Source organism: Chroicocephalus ridibundus, chromosome 23, assembly GCF_963924245.1.
Source record: "Chroicocephalus ridibundus chromosome 23, bChrRid1.1, whole genome shotgun sequence".
Taxonomy (NCBI): Eukaryota; Metazoa; Chordata; class Aves; order Charadriiformes; family Laridae; genus Chroicocephalus; species Chroicocephalus ridibundus.
This window is the reverse complement of record NC_086306.1, coordinates 1,639,922-1,660,600: the sequence shown is the minus strand read 5'-3', so window position 1 is coordinate 1,660,600 and position 20,679 is coordinate 1,639,922. Positions and strand designations below refer to the sequence as shown.

The 20,679-nt window shown below is 61.4% G+C and overlaps 2 protein-coding genes across 2 annotated transcripts; both read right to left on the bottom strand.

The window, feature by feature from the left end:
• Window positions 1-6: 6 nt before the first annotated feature.
• Window positions 7-3,236, bottom strand: LOC134526572 (uncharacterized). Its single transcript, XM_063358575.1, has 2 exons — window positions 2,009-3,236; window positions 7-1,917 (listed from the first exon to the last, which is right to left on the bottom strand). The coding sequence occupies exon 1, from the start codon at window positions 3,234-3,236 to the stop codon at window positions 2,115-2,117; it is 1,122 nt and encodes a 373-aa protein (XP_063214645.1). The 3' UTR covers window positions 7-1,917; window positions 2,009-2,114.
• Window positions 3,237-5,106: 1,870 nt separating this feature from the next.
• On the bottom strand, window positions 5,107-19,066 carry TET3 (tet methylcytosine dioxygenase 3). The gene is made up of 9 exons (XM_063358576.1): window positions 16,858-19,066; window positions 13,886-13,972; window positions 13,280-13,377; window positions 12,628-12,836; window positions 12,355-12,505; window positions 11,778-11,867; window positions 11,522-11,659; window positions 10,022-10,358; window positions 5,107-9,656 (listed from the first exon to the last, which is right to left on the bottom strand). Exons 1-9 carry the CDS (start codon window positions 19,022-19,024, stop codon window positions 7,918-7,920), a joined length of 5,016 nt encoding a protein of 1,671 aa, XP_063214646.1. The 5' UTR covers window positions 19,025-19,066; the 3' UTR covers window positions 5,107-7,917.
• Between the last annotated feature and the right edge of the window lie 1,613 nt (window positions 19,067-20,679).

The window sequence follows — 20,679 nt, the reverse complement described above, 5'->3', positions numbered from 1 at the left end:
GGAAGGATCCAAACTTGCAATTTTTAGGCATCCTAAAAAATAAATTTACCAAAACACTGAAAGGGGGAAAGGAAAAAAAAAAGAAAAGGGTGTTAAAGGGGAGGGGGGGGGGGGGGAACCAAACCGAAACACAAAGACGGGGGGGGAAAAGAAAAGGGGAAAATTATACAAAATAAAATTATCAGCATAAATTTACTGTCCTAGAAGTATCTACAGTTTAATACACATTAATCCTATTGCCTTGAGACATGGGGGAAAAAAAAATCTACCGGTCCTCGATCCGCCCCGGAAAAAAACTTCATTTCAAGTAACCACAGTCCCGAGCCGACCAAGAAATCTTCAAGTGTGAATTTTTCGGAGCCGCCGGGACACCCCCGCGGTGTGTGTCCCCCCCCCCCCCAACAACTCCGCCTGCCGCCGTCCCACCTCCCCTCCTCAATGAGCCCAAAAAAACCCAACTCGAAACAACCAAAAAAAAAAAAAACCAAAAAAAACCCCACACACCCAACAAAAAAACGCCAAAAATAACACCCATCTCCCCCCCCCCCCCCCCCGGCCTCCGACTGAATTCCTGAATCCCAGAAGAAACGGCGCTTTATTTTCAAATTTTGGAATTATTACCTCTATTTATTATTATCTTTTGTGCCGTGGGTGCAAAAACCCACGGCAAAAAAATAATAATAATAATAATTAATAATTGCTCCTGGAATCAAACTGAGGCTGAAATTACGGCGGTTTGTAATCCCTGAAGGATGCGGAAAAAATGAGGAAAAAACCCGGGCGGAAAGGGATAAGGGGCGGGGGGGAGTTATTAATTAAGGAAGAAACACCGCTGCGAAAGGATCCCTGATTTCGGAAAGATTCGCCCCAGTTTCGCTCGCTTTGGGGGGGGGGTTGAGGTATTTGCCTTGATTTGGGGGGGGGGGGGCGGGGGGCGCGGGGTCGCTGCTGCCCCGGCGCTGACGGGAAGCCAAAGGGGAAGAAAGTAGCACCAATAAAACCCCAAAAAAATGGATAAAAGGGGGAAAAGAAAGAGACGGGCAGAGAAGCGGGATGCCCGGCTGAGCCCTCGCGGCGGGGGCCACCGGGGATTCGGGGAGCCCGAGGAGCTGGGGGGAGCGCGGTGGGACCGGGGCCGGGGCGGCGCTGGGGCGGGGGGGGGATGGTGACGGTGCCGTGCAGCAGGTGCGAGCGGCGGGCGTCTGCGCGCCGGGGCGGTGAGGGCTGTCGGTGGGCCGTGCGCCGGTGAAGCGTCGCGGTGAAGCACGGCGCCCAAGCGCCGGGGGGGTGCATGGTGGCCGAGCACCGTGGCCCTGCATGGCGGGTGGGCACCGTGCTCAACCACCATGGCCAAGCACCGTGTCCACGCGCGGTTGGTGAGCACCATGGCCAAGCACCGTGTCTGTGCATGGTGGGCGAGGACCATGGGCGAGGACCACGTCTACGCATGGTGGGTGAGCACCTTGCCCAACGACCACGGCCAAGCACCGTGTCCATGCGCGGTTGGTGAGCACCGTGCCCAACCACCATGGCCAAGCACCGTGTCTGTGCATGGTGGGTGAGCACCGTGCCCAAGGACCACGTCTACGCATGGTGGGTGAGCACCTTGCCCAACCACCATGGCCAAGCACCGTGTCCACGCATGGTGGGCGAGCACCATGCCCAAGGACCGTGTCCACACATGGTGGCTGAGCACTGTGCCCAACCACCATGGCCAAGCACCGTGTCCATGCGCGGTTGGTGAGCACCATGGCCAAGCACCGTGTCTGTGCATGGTGGGCGAGGACCGTGCTCAAGGACCACGTCTACGCATGGTGGGTGAGCACCTTGCCCAACCACCATGGCCAAGCACCGTGTCCACGCATGGTGGGTGAGCACCGTGCCCAAGGACTGCGTCCACGCATGGTGGGTGAGCACCTTGCCCAACCACCATGGCCAAGCACCGTGTCCACGCATGGTGGGCGAGCACCGTGCCCAAGGACCGCGTCCATGCATGGTGGGTGAGCACTGTGCCCAACCACCATGGCCAAGCACCGTGCCCATGCATGGTGGGTGACCACCATGCCAAACCATGGCCAAGCACCGTGTCCACACGTGATTGGTGAGCACCGTGCTCAAGCACCATGTCTGTGCACGTTGGGCGAGCACCGTGCCAAAGGACCGTGTCCACACACGGTGGGTTGACCATCGTGCCCAAGCACCATGTCTGTGCATGGTGGGCGAGCACCGTGCCCAAGCACCACGGCCGAGCACCGTGTCCAAGCACCACAGTTGAGCACCGTGCCCGAGCACCATGCCCACGGCGCATGGACGAGCACCGTGCCTGAGCACCATGTCCACGCAGCACGTCCAAGCACCGTGCCAAAGCACCCTGTCCGTGCACAGTGGGTGACCACCGAGCCCAAACACCATGGCCGAGCGCCGTGTCCATGCAGGTGGGTGAGCACCGTGCCTAAGCAGCGTGTCCACACATGGTGGGTGACCATTGTGCCCAACCACCATGGCCGAGCACCGTGTCCGTGCATGGTGGGTGAGCACTGTGGCCATGCACCATGGCCAAGCACCGTGTCCACACATGGTGAGTGACCACCGTGCCCAACCACCGTGTCCGAGCATGGTGGGTGAGCACCGTGCCCGAGCACCGTATCTGTGGAGCATGCCCGAGCACCACATCCATGCACCATGCCCTTGCACCGTGCCCGAGCACCCTCTCCGTGCCCATGCCCCCTGTTCAAGCACCATGGCCGTGCACCATCCCCAAGCACCGTGCCCGAGCACCACCTCTGAGCACCATGTCCATGCATGGTGCCCAAGCACCACACCGACGTACCATGCCCTTGCACCGTGCCCGTGCACCGTGCATGCACCACACCCCCCTGCGCCGGGCTGAGGACCCTGCCCGAACACCATGTCCACGCACCACGTTCAAGCACTGCGCCCGAGCACCACGTCCGAGCACCACGTTTACCACCCCCTGGCTGAGCACTGTGTCCACACACCAAGTCCAAGCACCGCAGCTGAGCACCACGTCCACGCATCGGGGCTGAGCACCATGTCCACGCATCACGGCCGAGCACCATGTCCACGCACCATGTCTGAGCACCATGGCCGAGCACCACGTTCACACCCCCTGGCTGAGCACCATGTCCACACATCATGGCCAAGCACTGTGGCCAAGCGCCATGTCCACGTACCATGTCCAAGCACCGTGGTTGAGCACCAAGTCCATGATGCATGGCTGAGCACCGTGCCCGAGCACCATGTCCATGCACCACGTCCAAGCACTGTGGTCAAGCACCGTGTCCAGGCACCATGTCCATGATACGTGGCCAAGCTCCGTGTCCATGCACAACGTCCAAGCACCGCATTCACACACCCCGTCCGAGCACCGTGCCCAAGCACCAGGTCCATGCACCACGTCCAAGCACCACAGTTGAGCACCGTGCCCGAGCACCATGTCCACGGTGCATGGACGAGCACCGTGCCCGAGCACCATGTCCATGCACCATGTCCAAGCACCGTGGTTGAGCACCGTGGTCGAGCACCATGTTCACACACCTTGGCCAAGCACCGTGTCCACACCCCATGTCCGAGCACTGTGCCCGAGCACCATGTCCATGATGTGTGGCTGAGCACCGTGCCCAAGCACCATGTCCACGCACCACGTCCAAGCACCATGCCCGAGCACCATGTCCACGCACCACGTCCAAGCACCATGTCCATGATGTGTGGCCAAACACCGTGCCCCAGCAGCAGGTCCACGCACCACGTCCGAGCACTGTGCCCGAGCACCACGTCCATGATGCGTGGCCAAGCACCATGCTGGAGCACCGTGTCCACACGTCATGTCCGAGCACCGTGCCTGAGCACCACGTCCAAGCACCGTACCTGAGCACCATGTCCATGATCTATGGCCAAGCACCAAGCTGGAGCACCATGTCCACGCACCACGTCTGAGCACCGTGCTCGAGCACCACGTCCATGATGCGTGGCCGAGCACCGTGCCCCAGCACCATGTCCACGCACCATGTCCAAGCACCGTGCCCCAGCACCATGTCCATGACGCATGGCCAAGCACCACGCCCGAGCACCACGTCCACGCACCACGTCTGAGCACCGTGCCCAGTCACCATGTCCAAGCACCACGGCCGAGCACCGCGCCCCAGCGCCACGTCTACGCACCGCGTCCGAGTCCCGTGCCCGATCACCATGTCCGAGCACCGCGGTTGAGCACCGTGTTCACACCCCCTGGCCGAGCACCACGTCCACGCACCACGTCCGAGCACCACATCCATGACGTGTGGCCTGAGCACCGCAGCTGAGCACCTCGTCCAAACACCACATCCCTGCACGGCTCTCCTGCCGGCACCCCAACCCCGCACCGGAGGGGAACGGCTCCACCGCGAACCCGGCTGGCGGGGACGGACGCATCCGACGGACGCGGCACCGATTTCGGTTTGCATAAACCCAACCGGCTCCCGGCACGCTTCGAGCTGTCGCTCCGGAAAAGTAAACTTCCTTCTCAACGACATTGCTTTTTTTGTTGGTTTGTTTTTTTGTTTTTTTTTTTGTTTTTCTTCGCGCGTGTGTGTGTGTGTGTGTGTGTTGTCTCTTGGTTCCCTAGTTTCGTATATACATTAGTAGCACCTCAGCGAGATGGAATCAGGCAGAAGCGTGATACAGTTTGTTAAAACACCATAGCACCGTTTTTATTAGAAGATTTCATTTAATAAAAATACGCCTTATAGAGCCCACAGAGCATACTCCAGTATTAAAAGGAAAAAAATCAGCAATTGAGGCACCTCAGGGATTCTGCTTTCCTTCTCCTTCCCGTGCCTCATCCCGAGAGCGTCGAGATGGGGGGGGGGGGGGAACCCCAAAACGTGTGTCGTCCCCCCCCTTCCCCGCCCGAGGCGAAGCATCGGGGCCGGAAAAAACCGAAGCCGGGTGGCAGGAGCCCGTCGGGGCTCCCCGCGCCGAGCTCTCCCCAGGGTTTCTAACCACGGGCGTTGTTCTAGCACCATTGTGGCCGCGACCTGCCGCAAAATTAGGTCCCCAGCCCACCCCGAAGCGATTAAAAACATCCCCTCCTCGCCCCCCCCCTCCCACCCCCCAACCCCCCCCGGCCCCGCAACCACCCCCAAAGCGAGTCCCCCTTAACGCCGTGGCCTCGGCACGGGTGGGACGAGCGCGGCCGCCGGGGACGGGTAAAGGAAAAGATTTTGCTTGAAAAAACAGCCTCTCAGCAGCAAGGGGTAAAGAGCTGTGCATAGATTTCTAGGTTTCGTAGAAGAAGTCTGAAGCGTGCTAATTTTTAATGACTGAGATTTGAGGTAGGTTAGACGTTATGTAGTGTAAAAACGTTGAGACTGCAGCAGTTCTCGCTCCCCGACCCGCGACGCCGGCATCTCCCCGCTTACCCGGGTTGAACTCGCCGGAGCCAACGCCGCGCCGGACCGAACCCCCTCCCTGCACCCAAAAAAAACCCTCCGAGGAAGCAGGACTTAGACAGGTTACACGGACCCTCGCCTTCTCCGAACGCACCCTTTTTTCCTCCCGGCAAGGCCACCACAGTCAGACCAAAACCCCCGGCGACGTCAACCGGGGCCGGCACCCGAATCCGGCCCCGCCGCACGCCGCCGGCGGGGAGCAAACCGGGTCCCCCTTTTCACCCTCCGAACCACAACGCCACGTCGGGCGGAACCGGCATCGCCCGTAAGCATCCCTAAAAAAAAAAAAAAAAAAAAAAAATCTGACTTTGCCATCGACTCTTACAATCCTGATATGCTAATTGGGTATTTAGAAGAAAAGCGGTAATAGCTCGTTGAGTTTCCTTGTCGAATATACGCGACTTTACAGATTACGGTTTCTTAAAAAAAAAAAAAAAAAGAATTAATTATGAAGGACGGACAAAGCATGTTAAATATTCTGCCAGTATTTACAGTTCTCCCACAATAATCTTGTTTAAAACATACTGCTTTCAAGTTGTTGGGGGGGGGGGTGGGAGGAAGGGAGGGAGAGAGGAAAGAGGGGAGTTGTTTTTTTTTTTTTCTTTTTTAAGTTTTTGCTTTTTAAATCTAGGTGAAAGTGCTTTTAAAAAAATTCTTTCCCTATTTACAGGTTTAAAATCAGACCACGTCAATGTTCAGGCTTGTTTTACCGAGATCCTGCTGATCTGTGCCAGTGCGCAAGGGAGGAGGGTGACAGTAAACACGAAGGTGATTTCTGCACGGTGACGGCGTCGGCTCTGGCTCGCTGGCTCTCCAAAAGGCACCTGAAAGTGCAAAAGCAACGACCCCCGGGGACGCCGGCACCCGGATTCGGTCACGCCGCCCTCCCGGCGAGCCGCGGGGAAGCTCGCCCGTCCACCCGTCCGTCCGTCCGTCCGTCCGTCCCGGCGCGGCGTCGGCGACGGGCAGGAAGTCTCGACTGAGATTGTTGGAAAAGCACCACGCGGTTGTTGTTGTCATCGTTGGGTTATTTGTTGGGTTGTTATTTTTTTTGTCTTTCTCTCTCTCTCTTTTTTTTTTCTTCTTCTTCTTTTTTTTTTTTTTTTTTTTTTTTTTTTTTTGCGGGAAGAACGGCGATCCGTAGGAAGGAAGGATGGCACCCGGGGAGAGAAAAAGCACCGAGCCCCGCCGGCGCGCGCCGGCACCGGCGGGGAAGGCGGACCGGCGGGGGGCTTTGGCCAGCCAAGTCTTGGGATTCACTCTTCCCAGAGCCGATCGCACGGAGAAAGTCCCCCGGAGACGGAAAGCACCAGACTTTAGCAACAGTGATGTACAGAGAGCAACACTAGCTATTCACAGTTTGGGGTTGGTTTGTGGTTTGTTTTTTTTTTTTCCTGTTTTTGTATTTATTTTTTTTTCTTTCTGTTTTTGTCCTGTCGGCTCCTTTAGAGATGCCGCCGCTGCCGCCGCTGCCGTCGCTCTCCCCGGGGCCGCCGGCAAAGGAGCCCCCCCCAAGTCCGAGCCCGAGCGCGGCACCCGGCAACGGTGGTCCCCAGCCCGGACGTGTCCTGAGGTCTCCGGCGCCAGGAAAGACGCCGGCTCCGTCCCGGCGGAGCCGATCCCGCCGGCAGGGAGGAGCCAAGCGAAGATGCGCCGTCCCGGGACATCCCGCTTGCCAGCGGGGCTCCCGTCGCTGTAAGAAAGGACTCCTCAAGTTGCAAAATAGGTATTTTTAAGTCCTTGGGGAAAAAAATAATCGGCTGTTCCGTGTGTCCGGCTGACGGTAAAGCACACGATCCCGCCAGCCCCCACGCGTCGGAGCTGGAGGGAGTCGCCTCTTGCCTTGAAGCTGGTTTGGTGTTTGGGTTGTTTATTATTTGTGTTCAGGCCTTGGGGGGTTTTTTTTTTGATGTTGGCTTCTTTTTCGAAGATCGGCTTTGTCGTTGTCGCCGGAGTAAAAAACAAAATAAAATAAAATCCAATAAATAGGCATTTTTAAGTGGAATTAAAAACCTCTCCTTTGCGAAAGGACGCTATAAACTTCTCCCTCCGTTCGCGCGGCGCACGAGGCTAGATTAAAAAAATGCGGAGATATAAATATGAGATTACCGAAAAGCATCAAACAGCATTGTTCCTATTTTTTTTTTTTCTTTTTTCCTTTTTTTTATCGAGTTTTGCTTTTGTTTGCCAACTCCTCACCAAGCGCAGCTCTCTCCGACGGCGTGCGCCCGCGCCGGCTCCGCTGTTTCCGAGTGCGCGTGTTGGGTTCGCTTTCTGCGGGTTGGGTTTTCTGTTGTGTTTTGCTTCGGTTTTGTCTATTTTATCTTTTTTTTTTTTCTTTTTTTTTTTTTTTTAAATTATTTTTTCTTCTCCCCCACGCCCGAGGAGAAAGCACCACGAAGCAACGCCGGGCTCCGGCGCTGCCGAGGGTTGAGGTAAGATGGGGCCGCGGCCGGTCGCCTCCGTCTCAGATCCAGCGGCTGTAGGGGCCCGTCACCTTGGTGTAGGCGTAGGAGGACACAGTGATGGCGGAGTTGGTGGGGATGGCCACCGCCTGCCGCGTGGGGACCGAGTCCCTCCTCTCCTTGCTGGGCGCCTCGCTCGCCAACGCGCCGCCCCACTTGCGTTTCTTGGCGAAGGCTTTGGCGTCCGGCGGCAAACCCAAGCGCGCCGCCTCCTCTTGCCGGGCTCGGGCCCGCTCCGCCAACTGCTTCATCTTGGCCTCCCACAGCGCCAGGCCGTGGTTGGGCTGGTTCAAGTTCTTGTGTTGGTAGAAGACCAGGGAGATGCGGGTGGGGTGGCAGCGGTTGGGTTTCTTCAGCGGGGTGGTGGCGTGGAGCTCGCGGCGGGCGCACTCGATGAGGATGGAGCCGTGGGCGGGCGCCACGGCCACTCCGCCGATGTTCTCGTCCAGGAAGTTGTGCTCGCTGTCCGACCACTCCTCCTCCTCTTCCTCCTCTTCTTCCTCCTCCTCCTCCTCCTCCTTCACCGCCTTCTCCGGCAGATCCTCCTCCAGGCCGAAGGGGTCCCACGGCTTCTCCCGGCGGGACCCTGCCACCCCCTTCTCGCCCACCGCTGCCTCCCACGGCTTCTCCGGCAACCCCGGGCTGGGCGCTGGTGTCCTCCGCTCCTCCACCTTCACCGAGCCCCACGGCTCCTCGGGGAAGCTGGGCAGCCCCGGCAAGGTCGAACTGAAACCCAGTGGCCCCAGCAGGCTCGAGGTGCCCGTGCCCGCCAACGCCGCCTCCCCCAGCTTGCAGGGGCTCCACGGTTTCGGCAGCAAGCTCGTGCCGCGCGCCGCCGTTGCCGCCTCTCCCCCCAGGACGTTGGGCCACTGCTTCTCCGGTGGCGGCAAGTGCGCAGCCACGTCGAAGGCGCTGGGCTTCTCCCGCCCGCCCGAGCCCGGCGCCAGAGCGCTCCATGAGCCCTCCACCGTGCTAGTCCTCTCGGGGGAAGACATGCCCCGGGACGCTTTGAAGGGGCTCCACCGCTGCTCCGGCCCCCCGCCGCGCGCCGGGATGGCTGGCAGGGCTAAGCCGGTGCTGGGCATGGCCGCCACGCCGGGAAGGGGCTCGATGGCAGGCGGAGGGTCGGGAGGCTCCTGCTTGATGGGTCGGCTGCCGAAACAGTTCTGTGCAAACGGCGGCGCCTCCTCCGAGCCCGAGTTAGTCCTGTGCGTCCCGGCTGCCGCCGCCGCTGCCGCTGCTTTCTGCTGGCTGGCGTAGCGGTTAGCCCGCTCGTAGGTGCGCTGGTGATGGTTTTTGCTCCGGACGCTTTGCGGGATGGGCTCGGGAAAATCAGCATTCCCGTAGGTGTGGTTGAGGTTCTCCTGCAACGCCGGGACGTCGGGCTTCTTCTCGTAGCCGTTGCTCACCCAGCTGCTCCCGCTCCTCTCGGGGGCCCCGTAATTCAGAAACTGCGAGGGGAACACGTGGTTGCTGGAAAAACCGTAATACCCGAAGGAGGGAAGCGCGAACTTGGAGTGAAACCCGTTCACGGAAGGCAGATTGGGCTGTGCATAGTAGGAATGGTAAGAGTAAACACTGTTCATGCTGTAGGGGTCGGAGGGCCGGCAGCTCCCCAGCACCGAGTAGCTCTCCACCACCGCGTTGCCGTTGTACTTGAAGGCGTTGTAATGGCTCTGCGGCTCCACCTTGATGGAAGGTTTCAGCGGCTGCGGGGGCAGCCCACTTTTCAACGCCATACCTGCGGGCACAGCACACACACAGCCCCCATGATACGCCGGCTGAGAAAGCCGCCGGCGGGGAGCGAGGACCACAAAAAACTCGGCCAGACTCGAAAATCCCATGGTGATGGGTTCACCGGCCGAGCGCAGAGGTCAGCGTCGCCCGGCATCACCCGGTGCGCTGGCACCGATTCGTGCCCAGGCTCTGGGCTGCTGCGAGAGCTCCCCACCGCACCGCAGTACGGGGGAAAACCCAGGCACCACGAAATGCCATCCTGCACCCCGACACGCCACCAGCCCGAGAAAGCCCTCAACCACATCCCCGTCCCCTCACGCGCTTTCCGGACGGCTCGGGGCAGCAGGACCTCAGCTCTGCCCCCGTTACCTGCATTTTGCTGGAGCGTGGGGAGCTCCAGCGCTTCCTGCTTGATTTTCTCCGGCGTCATCAGCTTCTCTTTCTGTAGCTTCTTCTTTTCCGCGGCGGCTTTCTTCGCTTCCAGCTGCCTCTGCCGGCAGGACTTGGCGGGCTCGGGCAGCTTGCGGACCTCGCGGGGGAAGGATGTGAGCACCTGGATGGCCCCGCTGCCCACCTTGGCGTTTTGGTTCTCCTCGCTGCCAAACTCATCCGTGCTGGACATCTTGTAGAGGGGGAGGACGTGCAGTTGCTCATCTTCAGGGATCTTCCCCACCACGCGATTGTCTTCCTTCGTCAGCGTGCAGACCTGGGGGAGCGCAGGGTGCCATCAGCGGGACACTGCAGGGCGCAGCCCACGTGGGACAGGGGCGAAACCTCCTCCTTATACCCCATCGACGTGATGCCACGCCAGCCTGGCATCTCCCCCAGCCTGCACCGCTCCCCAGATGGCACTCGGAAACCTCCTGCAGGGTTTGGGTCAGACAAAAGCTTTCGTCTAGCTGGGGTGGCTGCAGCACCCCACAGATCTCAATGGTTTAATTTGAGGTGCGCAAACACCGAGGACCAACCACGGGAATCACGCAGGTGGGGGGACAGCTGGGGACAGGTGTGGGCTTCATGAACCTACTGAAGTTCTACAAGGGCAAGTGCAGGGTGCTGCCCCTGGGGAGGAATAACCCCCCGCACCAGCACAGGTTGGGGGTGACCTGCTGGAGAGCAGCTCTGTGGAGAGAGACCTGGGAGTCCTGGGGGACAACGGGATGACCGTGAGCCAGCGATGGGCCCTGGTGGCCAAGAAGGCCAATGGCATCCTGGGGGGCATCCAGAAGAGCGTGGCCAGCAGGTGGAGGGAGGTCATCCTCCCCCTCTGCTCTGCCCTGCCCTGGGGAGGCCCCATCTGGAGCCCTGGGTCCAGTTCTGGGCTCCCCGGTTCCAGAAGGACAGGGAACTGCTGGAGAGGGGACAGCAAAGGGCCACCAAGAGGACGAGGGGACTGGAACATCTCTCCGATGAGGAAAGGCTGAGGGATTTGGGTCTCTTCAGTCTGGAAAAAAGATGACTGAGGGGGGATCTTATCAACGCTGATCAATACTTCAAGGGGGGGTGTCAGGAGGACGGGGCCAGGCTCTTCTCAGTGGTGCCCAGAGACAGGACAAGGGGTAACGGGCACAAACTTGACCATGGGAAGTTCCATCTCAAGACGAGGAGGAACTTCTTTGCTGTGAGGGTGGCAGAGCCCTGGCACAGGCTGCCCAGAGAGGTGGGGGAGTCTCCGTCTCTGGAGACATCCCAAACCCGCCTGGAGGCGTCCCTGTGCCACCTGCTCTGGGTGACCCTGCTTAGGCACCAGAGATGATCTAGAGCTCCCTTCCAACCCCCACCATTCTATGATTCTGTGATTCAGTGACAGTGGGGACCAAGCGACTCAAAAAGGAGCATCCCAAAAAGCCCCACCAGCCGCCTGCTTACCACCGTGCAGCCGTTGTAGAGGTTATGCTGATCTTTGTGAGCATGAGCGCAGAAATCCATGCACGCCGTCACTCCCGAGAACGGCCTCCCCTCCTTCAAGCCCAGCCGGCAGTCTATCGCGATGTCCTCGTTGGTAACCTGACAGAAGGAGAGGGCTCCAGTTATCCGAAATTCTGCCACGTGCTGCCACCCCGCACCCATGTCTGCCTGCCGTCGGGCCGGCGTGCTCCGGAGGGGACAAGCGGGTGGCCGGTACCTGGTTTTGGTAGGCTTGCGGCGCCAGCCTCTTGTAAAGCGGAGCAACCTCGGTGGCCAAGTCCTGAAAGCTTTTCCGGAGCAGCTCTTCCTGCGGTAGGGAAAAGAAGGAGATGTCATCCAGGGGTTTCGGCAGCGGGGACACGACTGGGGGCAGAGCCCCTGCAACGCCCCCTCTGCATCCGACCGTTCCCACGCTGTCCCTCACCGCGCAAAGCACGTGGCTTAAATTCCTCGTGAGGTTTTGGCCGTTAAACCTCCAGCCCCAGCGTCGGTTGCGCTTTCGCTCGCCCGACCCATGAGCCCTCTGGCATCTTCCCTGGGGTTTCTAGAGAGACCCCATTAGTGCCACCCCATACTGGCACTTGTTGTCACACCACAAGTCCTGGCTCGGGGACACCAAGGCGAGCCTGCCCTCTAGTTTCATCAGGTTGGCTTTCTTTCCCCCCCGCCCCGTCTCCCTAATTCATCAAAAAACCCACAAGGGATCCTATTTTCAGGCTTCCCCTCTGCAAAACTTGGAGCTGGGGGTAGAAGGAGGTCGGAACCCGCAGCCCTGCTCCGCCCGTGTCACCCACCTCTTTGGGATTGTCCCCCACCAGCCTGAACTTGCGGGGAGTTTTGCTCCGGGCGTATTTGCAGCCATTAAAATACATGCTCCAAGAGCAGCCGAAGGAGAAGGAAGCGCCGCAGGTGTTGGGGTCCTTGCCTTGGCACGCGCAGGTCCGGCTGCGGGAGGGACACCGCGGAGGAGCGTCAGCGCTGTGATGGCAGCTCCAAAAACGGGGGATCCCCTCATCCCCTTCCCACCCCGTCTCCCCGGCATGGCCCGGCGGCGCGGTGTGACTTACTCGTCGTTGAGGCCGCAGCGGCGGCTGGTGGGGTTGCCGTACTTGGTGAGGGTGTCGGTGAGCTCCTGGTACAGCGTGTCGCCCAGCGTGCGGGGGATGCCCTCCCAGGCCAGGATGAGGATGATGATGACGGCGTTCTGGCAGTGGTGGCCGGCCCGGTGCCGCACCAGGCACAGCAGCTTCTCCTCTTGGTTGTGTCTCCGGATCACCTGGAAAACAGAGGGGCCAAGTCAGACCGCTCCAATGGCAAACACCTCCCGGGATGGGGAAGACCCCAAAAGTGGGTTCTGGCTGCTTTCCATAGCGCTCTGTGGGGATCCGGGGGGGAGCTGTGGGGGCTCCCATGGTTGCATCCACCCCACGGGCTTTTTGGGGTGCTGGGGGTGGGGGCGATGTGCCCGTCGCAGGGGCTGCAGGCACAGACGTGCTGCTCGGCGGGTGCCGAGGATGGGAAGCCCCGGGGAGTTTCCCCGGGGGCGGCCGCCGCTCTCGCTTCCTCCTCGCCAGCCACAGATCGAGCATCCCGCCCCTGCCCGCGGCTGCCACCGCCAGCGGGGGACCTCCTTGTCCCCAGGCAGGGAGGGGACAGGCAGGAGCGTTCACCCCACGGAGGGCTCCGAGGGGGGACGAGCCCTGGGGCGCAGGCACTCACCCACTTGGCGATGGGGCAGCCCCGGGAGCTCTTCCCCTCCTTCCCCGTGTAGATGACCTTCTCGATGCGGATGGCCTTGCCCTTCTCGCCGTACCTGCCAGGGGACGGGCGTCAGCCCCGCTCGCCCCCACCATGCTCAGGAGTCCCCCCGCTCGCCCTCATGGGCCCCTCACGAGCCCCCACTCGCCTCACGGGACCCCACTCGCCCTCGCAGGATCCCTCTCTCCTTGACAGCACCCCAGGGGACCCCACCGGCCCTTGTTGGCCCCCGCTCATCCTCATGGGACCCCATCCACCCTCCCAGGACCCCACTCGCCTTCGCAAGACCCCAGGGCCCCCCCACTCGCCCTCACAGGACCCTGCGCACCCTCACAAGCCCCTCCTCGCCCTCATGGGACCCCTCATAGACCCCCACTCGCCCTCACAGGACCCCTCAGAAGTCCCAGTTCTCCCTCGTGGGCTCCTGCTCGCCTTCATGAGACCCCACTCGCCCTCATGGGCCCTCTCACAGGCCCCCACAAGTCCCCCTACACCCTCACGGCCCCCGAGAACGGGACGGGGCGAGGGCCCTTACCGTTCCTCCATGAGCTCCCTGATGGATGCCACGGTGGGCCAGCTCCCTGATGGATGCCACGGTGGGCCCCGAGCCCAGGTGGGTGTAATACGGCCCTTCGTCCTTCTCCACGATTTGCTCTGGGGGAAAACAGAGATTTTGGGGTTTGCACCTCCGCCAGCTGCCCCGAAGGACGCCAAACCCCTGAATTCCCTCAAATTGAGCACTTTGGCACCAAAAATCAAAGGTTCCTCCGCAGCGTTTCCCCCTAAGAGCATTGGGGAAGGGAAACCACAATCAGGGGTTCGTTAAACAGCCCCCCAGCTCCTCTTCAATTTCTGCTCCCAGCACTAAAATGCCGCTGGGGATCAAGGGGATGGGTGCTCCCACCCACACCCTTCGAGGGACACAAAAACCTCCCCGAGGGGCCACAGCCCCTCCGAGCATCCCGGCAGCAATTGCGGTTCCATCCCGGGACGGGGGATTGGCACCGGCCGCTCAAGCACGGGGCATTTTCATGAGCTCTGCTGAGAAGCGGCAATTAGCGGCAGCGGGCAATTTGGCAGACAAACCCTCCCCCAGACCCCCCCTGCTCCCTGCCAGCTCCCACCCTGGGCACCTGCCTGGCCCCGCTCACCGGGACTGACCCGGCTGGGTGCTGCCAAAACCATCACAGGATGATTTTGGGGCTGAAAACTACTGCTGCTGCTTCCGGGCTTGTCCGGAGGATTTGGGGATACTCATGGGATGCCCCGAGCTGGCTGAGCCCCTGCAAGGAAGGAGCTGCTGCACGGGCGAGAGGCAGAAGGCTGCTGGGGCTACAGGAAAAGGCTGCCGGGGCTACGGAGAAGGATGCCGGGGCTATGGCAGAGGATGCCAGGGCTACGGCAGAGGATGCCCAGGCTACGGCAGAGGATGCCAGGGCTACAGGAGAAGGATGCTGGGGCTACGGCAGAAGATGCTGGGGCTACAGATGCTGGGGCTACAGGAGAAGGATGCTGGGGCTACGGGAGAAGGATGCTGGGGCTATGGCAGGAGGATGCTGGGGCTACGGGAGAAGGATGTTGGGCTATGGCAGAAGGATGCTGGGGCTACAGATGCTGGGGCTACATGAGAAGGATGCTGGGGCTACAAATGCTGGGGCTATGGGAGAAGGATGCTGGGGCTACCGGAGAAGGATGCTGGGCTATGGCAGGAGGATGCTGGGGCTACGGGAGAAGGATGCTGGGGCTACGGAAGAAGGATGTTGGGCTATGGCAGAAGGATGCTGGGGCTACAGATGCTGGGGCTATGTGAGAAGGATGCTGGGGCTACAAATGTTGGGGCTATGGAAGACGGATGCTGGGCTACGGCAGAAGGATGCTGGGGCTACGGGAGAGGGATGCTGGGGCTACAGACGCTGGGGCTACATGAGAAGGATGCTGGGGCGACAAATGCTGGGGCTACGGGAGAAGGATGCTGGGGCTACCGGAGAAGGATGCTGGGCTATGGCAGGAGGATGCTGTGGCTATGAGAGAAGGATGCTGGGGCTATGAGAGAAGGATGCTGGGGCTATGAGAGAAGGATGCTGGGCTACAGCCCTACAAGCAACATCCCCCCCCAGCAGCACCAAATCCCTCAGGGCTTTTAGGGCACAAAGATGCCGGCGCAGGAAGCAAAGGATGCTCCGGGCTGCGGCGACGGCGCAGGGGTTGATCCCCGGCGCTGGGGGGATGCTCTAACGCCGCCGGGTGGGACGCATCCGGCACGAGGGCCGTGTCTGATCCGTCTTTCCATCCCTCCGTTCTCACCGCCCTGATTTTCATTCCCGTCATGTCTAACTGGCTGGGCGCCAGGGCGAGGAGAAAGCCGGGCTCAGCTGGGCTGCAGCTGTCCAGACAGAGATCAATACGGGACACGCAGCGAAGGCTGATTTTATTACGGCGTCTAACAGCACCGGCACCTAATAAAGCCCCGAGCCCCGACTCCTACTTAATTGCTTTCTCTCACAGCTTTTCCTTGAAAAAAAAAATGGAGAGAGGTGGTGGGGGCGGGAATCCCCCCTCTCCCAGCCCCTAAACCAGGCTGCAAAGGAGAAAGCAACCTGAATCTTTTCCTAGCAACGCAGGGCGAAACTCCGAGAGCAGTTTGAGCAGCTCCAGAAAAGCCTTTCATTCGCCCGGTGCCGTTTGGGCTAATTACTGCTGCCATTTACAAGCAAATAAATAAATAATCATAAGCCCTGCTAATAAAGTGCAGCTCACGCTTGGCCCAAGGCCACTTCTCCCAGCAGCACAGGGGTTCGTTTTTCCAGCTGGATGCCCCAAATCCTCCCTCACTCTGCTCCTCGCAACTAAGCTCCGGTCTAAATTTTGGGGAGGGAAGACCCAGCTCCCAGCGCTCGGATGGAGTTGGACCGCAGGGATGGGGTAGGGAAATCTCGAGCACTTGCTGCAAAGTCTAACAAATGCCAACACGTGCCCAAAAAAAAAAAAAAAATCACAGAAAACCTCCCAAATCCAAGAGTTTGGTGCCTTTTCAATGCATCCCAGTGGGATCAGCCACCAAACCACCCAGCATCCCGGCAGCGAATAACCCAACCTGGCAAATTTGGCTTAAAATAGCAGGAATAACCAGGCCAGCTGGATTTTAGGTGGGTTTCGGCGCTCTATGGGATTTAGCCGAACGCTTAAGCGGAGGGAAAACTCAAAAGCCCTTTGATTTTGCCGCTCTTCCAACCGACGCCGGCACGGCCAGGTCGGCATCAGCACCACCCCCGCGGTGACACGGCGGTCGCTCAGTGTTTGCCGTCCGACCATAAAAATCACGAGAGGAGATGAGAAAGCAAAAGAGGGCTCGGCAGCATCGGGGTTTCGCCCTTTGAGCGCCGCAATCCCGCCCCAAAAAGCGGGGGCTTTGCCAGCGCGGCGGCATCGCTCCGTGATTTATCCAGGGCAATCCCATCCTGCAAAGCCACCTCCTCGAAATGCCACCCCCGGGGCTCGTCACCACCCCGGTAATCCCCTTGGCGTGGCCGCTGGCTCACCGACGCAGTCGCAGGTGGGGAACTCCGCTTGCGCCCGCTTGGCCGGGGTGTCCAGGAGGCTTTTGGTCGGCGTGTCCAGGTATTTCAGCGGCGACTCCAAAAAGCCACTCAGGGTCGGCGTCAGCGGCACCTCGTCCTTGGTGGGCGTCCCGTCGGCGTCATCCGCGTCCGGGTTTTGGCTTTCTTCAGAGTAAAAGCACGTGGTGGACACCACGGTGATAGCACCAGAAGACTCGATTTTGATCTGTTTCGGGGACCGGGCGGTGAAGGGGGGGTCTGAAAGCGGCCCCTTCCCCGGTGAGAACGAAAAGCTTTTGGGTCCGGCTTGGGAAGCGCTGCTTGAAGCCGGTGCGGCGGCTGTGGGGGGCACTTGTGGGGCTGGTGCTGGCCCCCCCGGCAGCTCGGTAGCCCCAGGGGCAAGTGGGGCGGGCGTCTCGGGGGGCAGCAGGTTGAAATTCTCCCCGAATTCAGCTTCAAATTGCCGGATGAGCTCTTCCAGCTTGTCATCCACCACGATGGGGGTCGCGGCGGCCGGCGGGGGGGCGGCCGGTGCTTCCTCTGAGCCGGTCGAACCCGCCGGCACCGGGTGAATTTGGGGGCCCCCCCCGGGGGCACCCCTTTCCTGAGAGTCGGGAGCCGGGGGGCCGCCGGCGAGGGGGTTCGGCGGCGGGGGGCGACTGGCGGGCAGGGGTAGTGCAAGAGGCTGGAGCGGGATGGCAGGCGGCGGCGGCTCGGTTTGCATCTCTTCGGCGGGGGGTTCGGCGGGCGCCCGAAACCCCTCCAGGCTGATCTGCCAGAGGGGCAGGAAGAGCGGCTGCGAGTCCTTCTGCTTCGCCTTCTTGATCTGCACTTGCTTACGGAGCGGTTTGGCCGGGGGGGGCTTTTCGGGCGGCGTTTTCTTCTTTTTCTCTTTGGCCTGCTTTTCAAAGGGCTTGGGGGGCACGGCCGGGGCACCGGGAGCCCACCAGCCGCTCGGCCGATCCGGGGATGCCGCCGCGGCCAGGCTTTGCTCGAGGAAGAGGCTGCGCTTGTGGTGGAGATGCTGCTGCAGGACCAGCTGCGTTTTCTTGTGCAGGTCAGGCTCCGGCGGCGCCGGCGGCAAACGGGGGCCACCCGGCACATCCTTACCGGGCGCTCGTTCGGGGGGCTCCGTTTTAAGCACCGTCGCTTTGCCGCCCGTCGCTTCGGGTCTCTTGAAAGCCGCCTTGATGTAGTCGTCGGCGTTACCCAGCAGCTGCTCCAGCTCCGCCATGGGGTCTCCGGCCCCCGCTGCCCCCTCGGCCTCCAGCCCCCACGCCGCCGCAAAGCCTCCCCGGGGAGGTGCCGTGCCGAAAAACGGCTCCGGCGCTGCTCCCGGCTCCGGCGGATAACGGGGCTCGTCCCCTCGCTGCCATGCGGCCCCCGGCGGGGCAAGGGGGCTGGGACCAAAGGGGGTGGTGGGAGGCGGCGGGGGGGGCGGCGGGGGCGGCTGGCCATCACCGACGGGCTGGGGGAGAGCGGCCGAGAGCTGCGTCAGGGCTTCGATGGCTATGGCGGTCTGCAGGCTGATGTTCTTCTCCTTGGCGATGGTCAACGCGCTTTGGGAAAAGGGGAGGCCGTCGGGCGGGCACGGCTCGACGGTCTCAGGCACCGGCTGGGGGTCGATAGCACCTTCCTGGGGGGGCGGCGGGGGGTTGGCAGCGGTGGCATGGGGCCGCGGCGATGCCGGCTCTTCGCCGAGAGCCGTCTTGATCTTCTGCTCCAGCCATTCCAGGTAGTCGGGGCACTCGGGGCCATCGCAGTTGCAGTTGGGGGGCTTCACACCGTGCTTGGCCAAAGCCAGGGCAGCCTTGAGGGCGTGCAGGTCCTCCCCCCGCGGCACGCCGTCTGCCGCGCTCAGCCTGCCCCGGCTCATCTCCGAGTCGAACTTCTCATACAGCAGCGATGGCGAACCCGGGGGCGGGAGCCGGTAGGAGGAAACGGCTTCGGCCACCGCCGAAAAGGCCACCAGGTTCCTGACGTCTTCCAAGTGGGCTTTACCAGCGGCGGGCGGCTGGCCCGGTGACCAGCCGCTCGGCTCCATCAGTGCGGTGCCCCCCGCCTCCGGCCGGCCCCCATTCGCCAGGCTGAGCCCACTGCCCTCGTTCAGCCGCCTTTCTTCGACATAATTAATTGGCCCTTCTTCCATTTGGCTTCTTCTGGGTCCATCAACCGGGTCGCCCGCCGAACCTGTCTGCGAGGAGGGAGAGTGGAGAGACGTGAGCATCCCCCGCCACGACCCACGTGCCGGCATCCCCCACCCTATTTTCTCCCTCTGATTTTTTTTTATTCCCCCTTTCCCCACCTCTTTTTCTGACCCGGGTGATGGAGACGCCAACGAGCCACGTGGAAAAAATAATCGCCACCAACAAAAAAATAATCGCTGCTGGCAAAACCACGCGGGTTTTGCCCGGCTGCGTAAGGAGCAGCTCGGCTCAAAAGGTGGCCAGTTTCCACCGCGCCGGCCCCGTGCCGCCCACGTCCCCACCCCGCCACCCGCTTTCGAAATTGCTCATGGGACGGTTCGGGATTTCCATCGCCCACCGAGGGCGAGACATGGCGGGGTGGGACGGGGAGGGCGTCCCTCGCTCCGGTGACACGGTTTGCGCCAGCGAAGGAAGCAGCACGGGGAGAAAAAAGAGGGGGTTTTTTTTGGAGCCGTGCCCGCAGCAAACATCCCGGCTGTCCTTCGCCGGGGGGCCGCGGCACGGCAGGAAGCCGCCGAGTTGGCTACGCCGGTGCCAGGGGAGGCGCAGGGCTGCTTTCACCTCGAATAACCCGGCGTCTGTATCAACACGGCTGGCCGGGGCCCCTGGCAACGCCGTGCTACAGCACCGGCCTCCAGAAAACCGGCCGCGCGCCAAGGAGAGACCAAAACCATTAGAGCCGACCACGCCGAGGCGAGGCACCCGGGGAGCCCATCACCCCGGCGTCCGGGCTCCTGGATAAGACCCTCCGAGGGGTTTTGCCAGGGACGGAGGGGGTCTTTCTGTGCCCTGTGGCTCTCTCCCCACTCGGCGGCGGGGATTTTTAGTGCTCGGGCGGCTGGGGGTGCCGGGACATCGCAGTGTATTTATCCGTTTGCCGATAACCAGGGGGGAGCTTCCTGCAAGCTAAAAATACAGCAAAGCTCGCTGGAAAAAACTATGACAAAGCAAGAGAAGGCTGGGGGCAGAGCTTCCTGCCTCCGGATGGTGCCGGCACCGGCTCGCGGGCAGGATCCACAGCCCAGAGTCGCCGGGAGATGCCGAATTACACGAGCAAGCTGTCAGTGTGCGGCTGTTGGTGGTGGAGCCGCGTTTAACCCTTCAGCCACCAGCCCCACGCGCGTCCTTCGGGGCGAGCGAAGCCGCACGCTTGAGCGCGGCGGGTTTCCACGCCGGAGATAAGCACGCTGCTGACGGCGGCGAAACCGGGGAGGAACCACTCCCAGCACGATGCTATCGCCCCAAAATCCCCCCTTCCTCGGGGGTGAAAACTCCCAGGGGAACGCGGCGCCGGTGCAAATCACCGCAGCCCCGCTCCGGCACAGGGCTCACCCCGACGCTGCCGTGGATTTATAGGGGCTCCGGTCCCCTCGCGGCATCCCCGGAGCCAAGCGACGGAGCCGGGAGCGATGGGACCGGTCCATCAGGTCTGGGGAGCAAGTGCTTGGCCACCGGCCTGTGCCGTGTGCCGGCAGCCGGGGCAGGGTGGGGACAACACGCCGCCTCCGCTCTCCTTTGCAAACCAAGGAAGAAACAGCCTCGCCCGTCCTTCCTACGCCGTCATCTTCCTCCTCCTCCTCCTCCCCAGCCAAAGGGG

What these genes read in the sequence shown, in the direction of transcription:
- LOC134526572 (XM_063358575.1), bottom strand. Translation starts at nt 3,236, where the DNA reads ATGCATCATGGACTTGGTGCTCAACCACGGTGCTTGGACATGGTACGT.
- TET3 (XM_063358576.1), bottom strand. Translation starts at nt 19,024, where the DNA reads ATGGAAGAAGGGCCAATTAATTATGTCGAAGAAAGGCGGCTGAACGAG. An exon ending in CCCCACCTGCGACTGCGTCG is followed by an intron (nt 13,973 to 16,857) that starts GTGAGCCAGCGG and finishes GTTTTCCCCCAG; the next exon opens with AGCAAATCGTGGAGAAGGAC. An exon ending in GCTGCCCCATCGCCAAGTGG is followed by an intron (nt 12,837 to 13,279) that starts GTGAGTGCCTGC and finishes TCTGTTTTCCAG; the next exon opens with GTGATCCGGAGACACAACCA.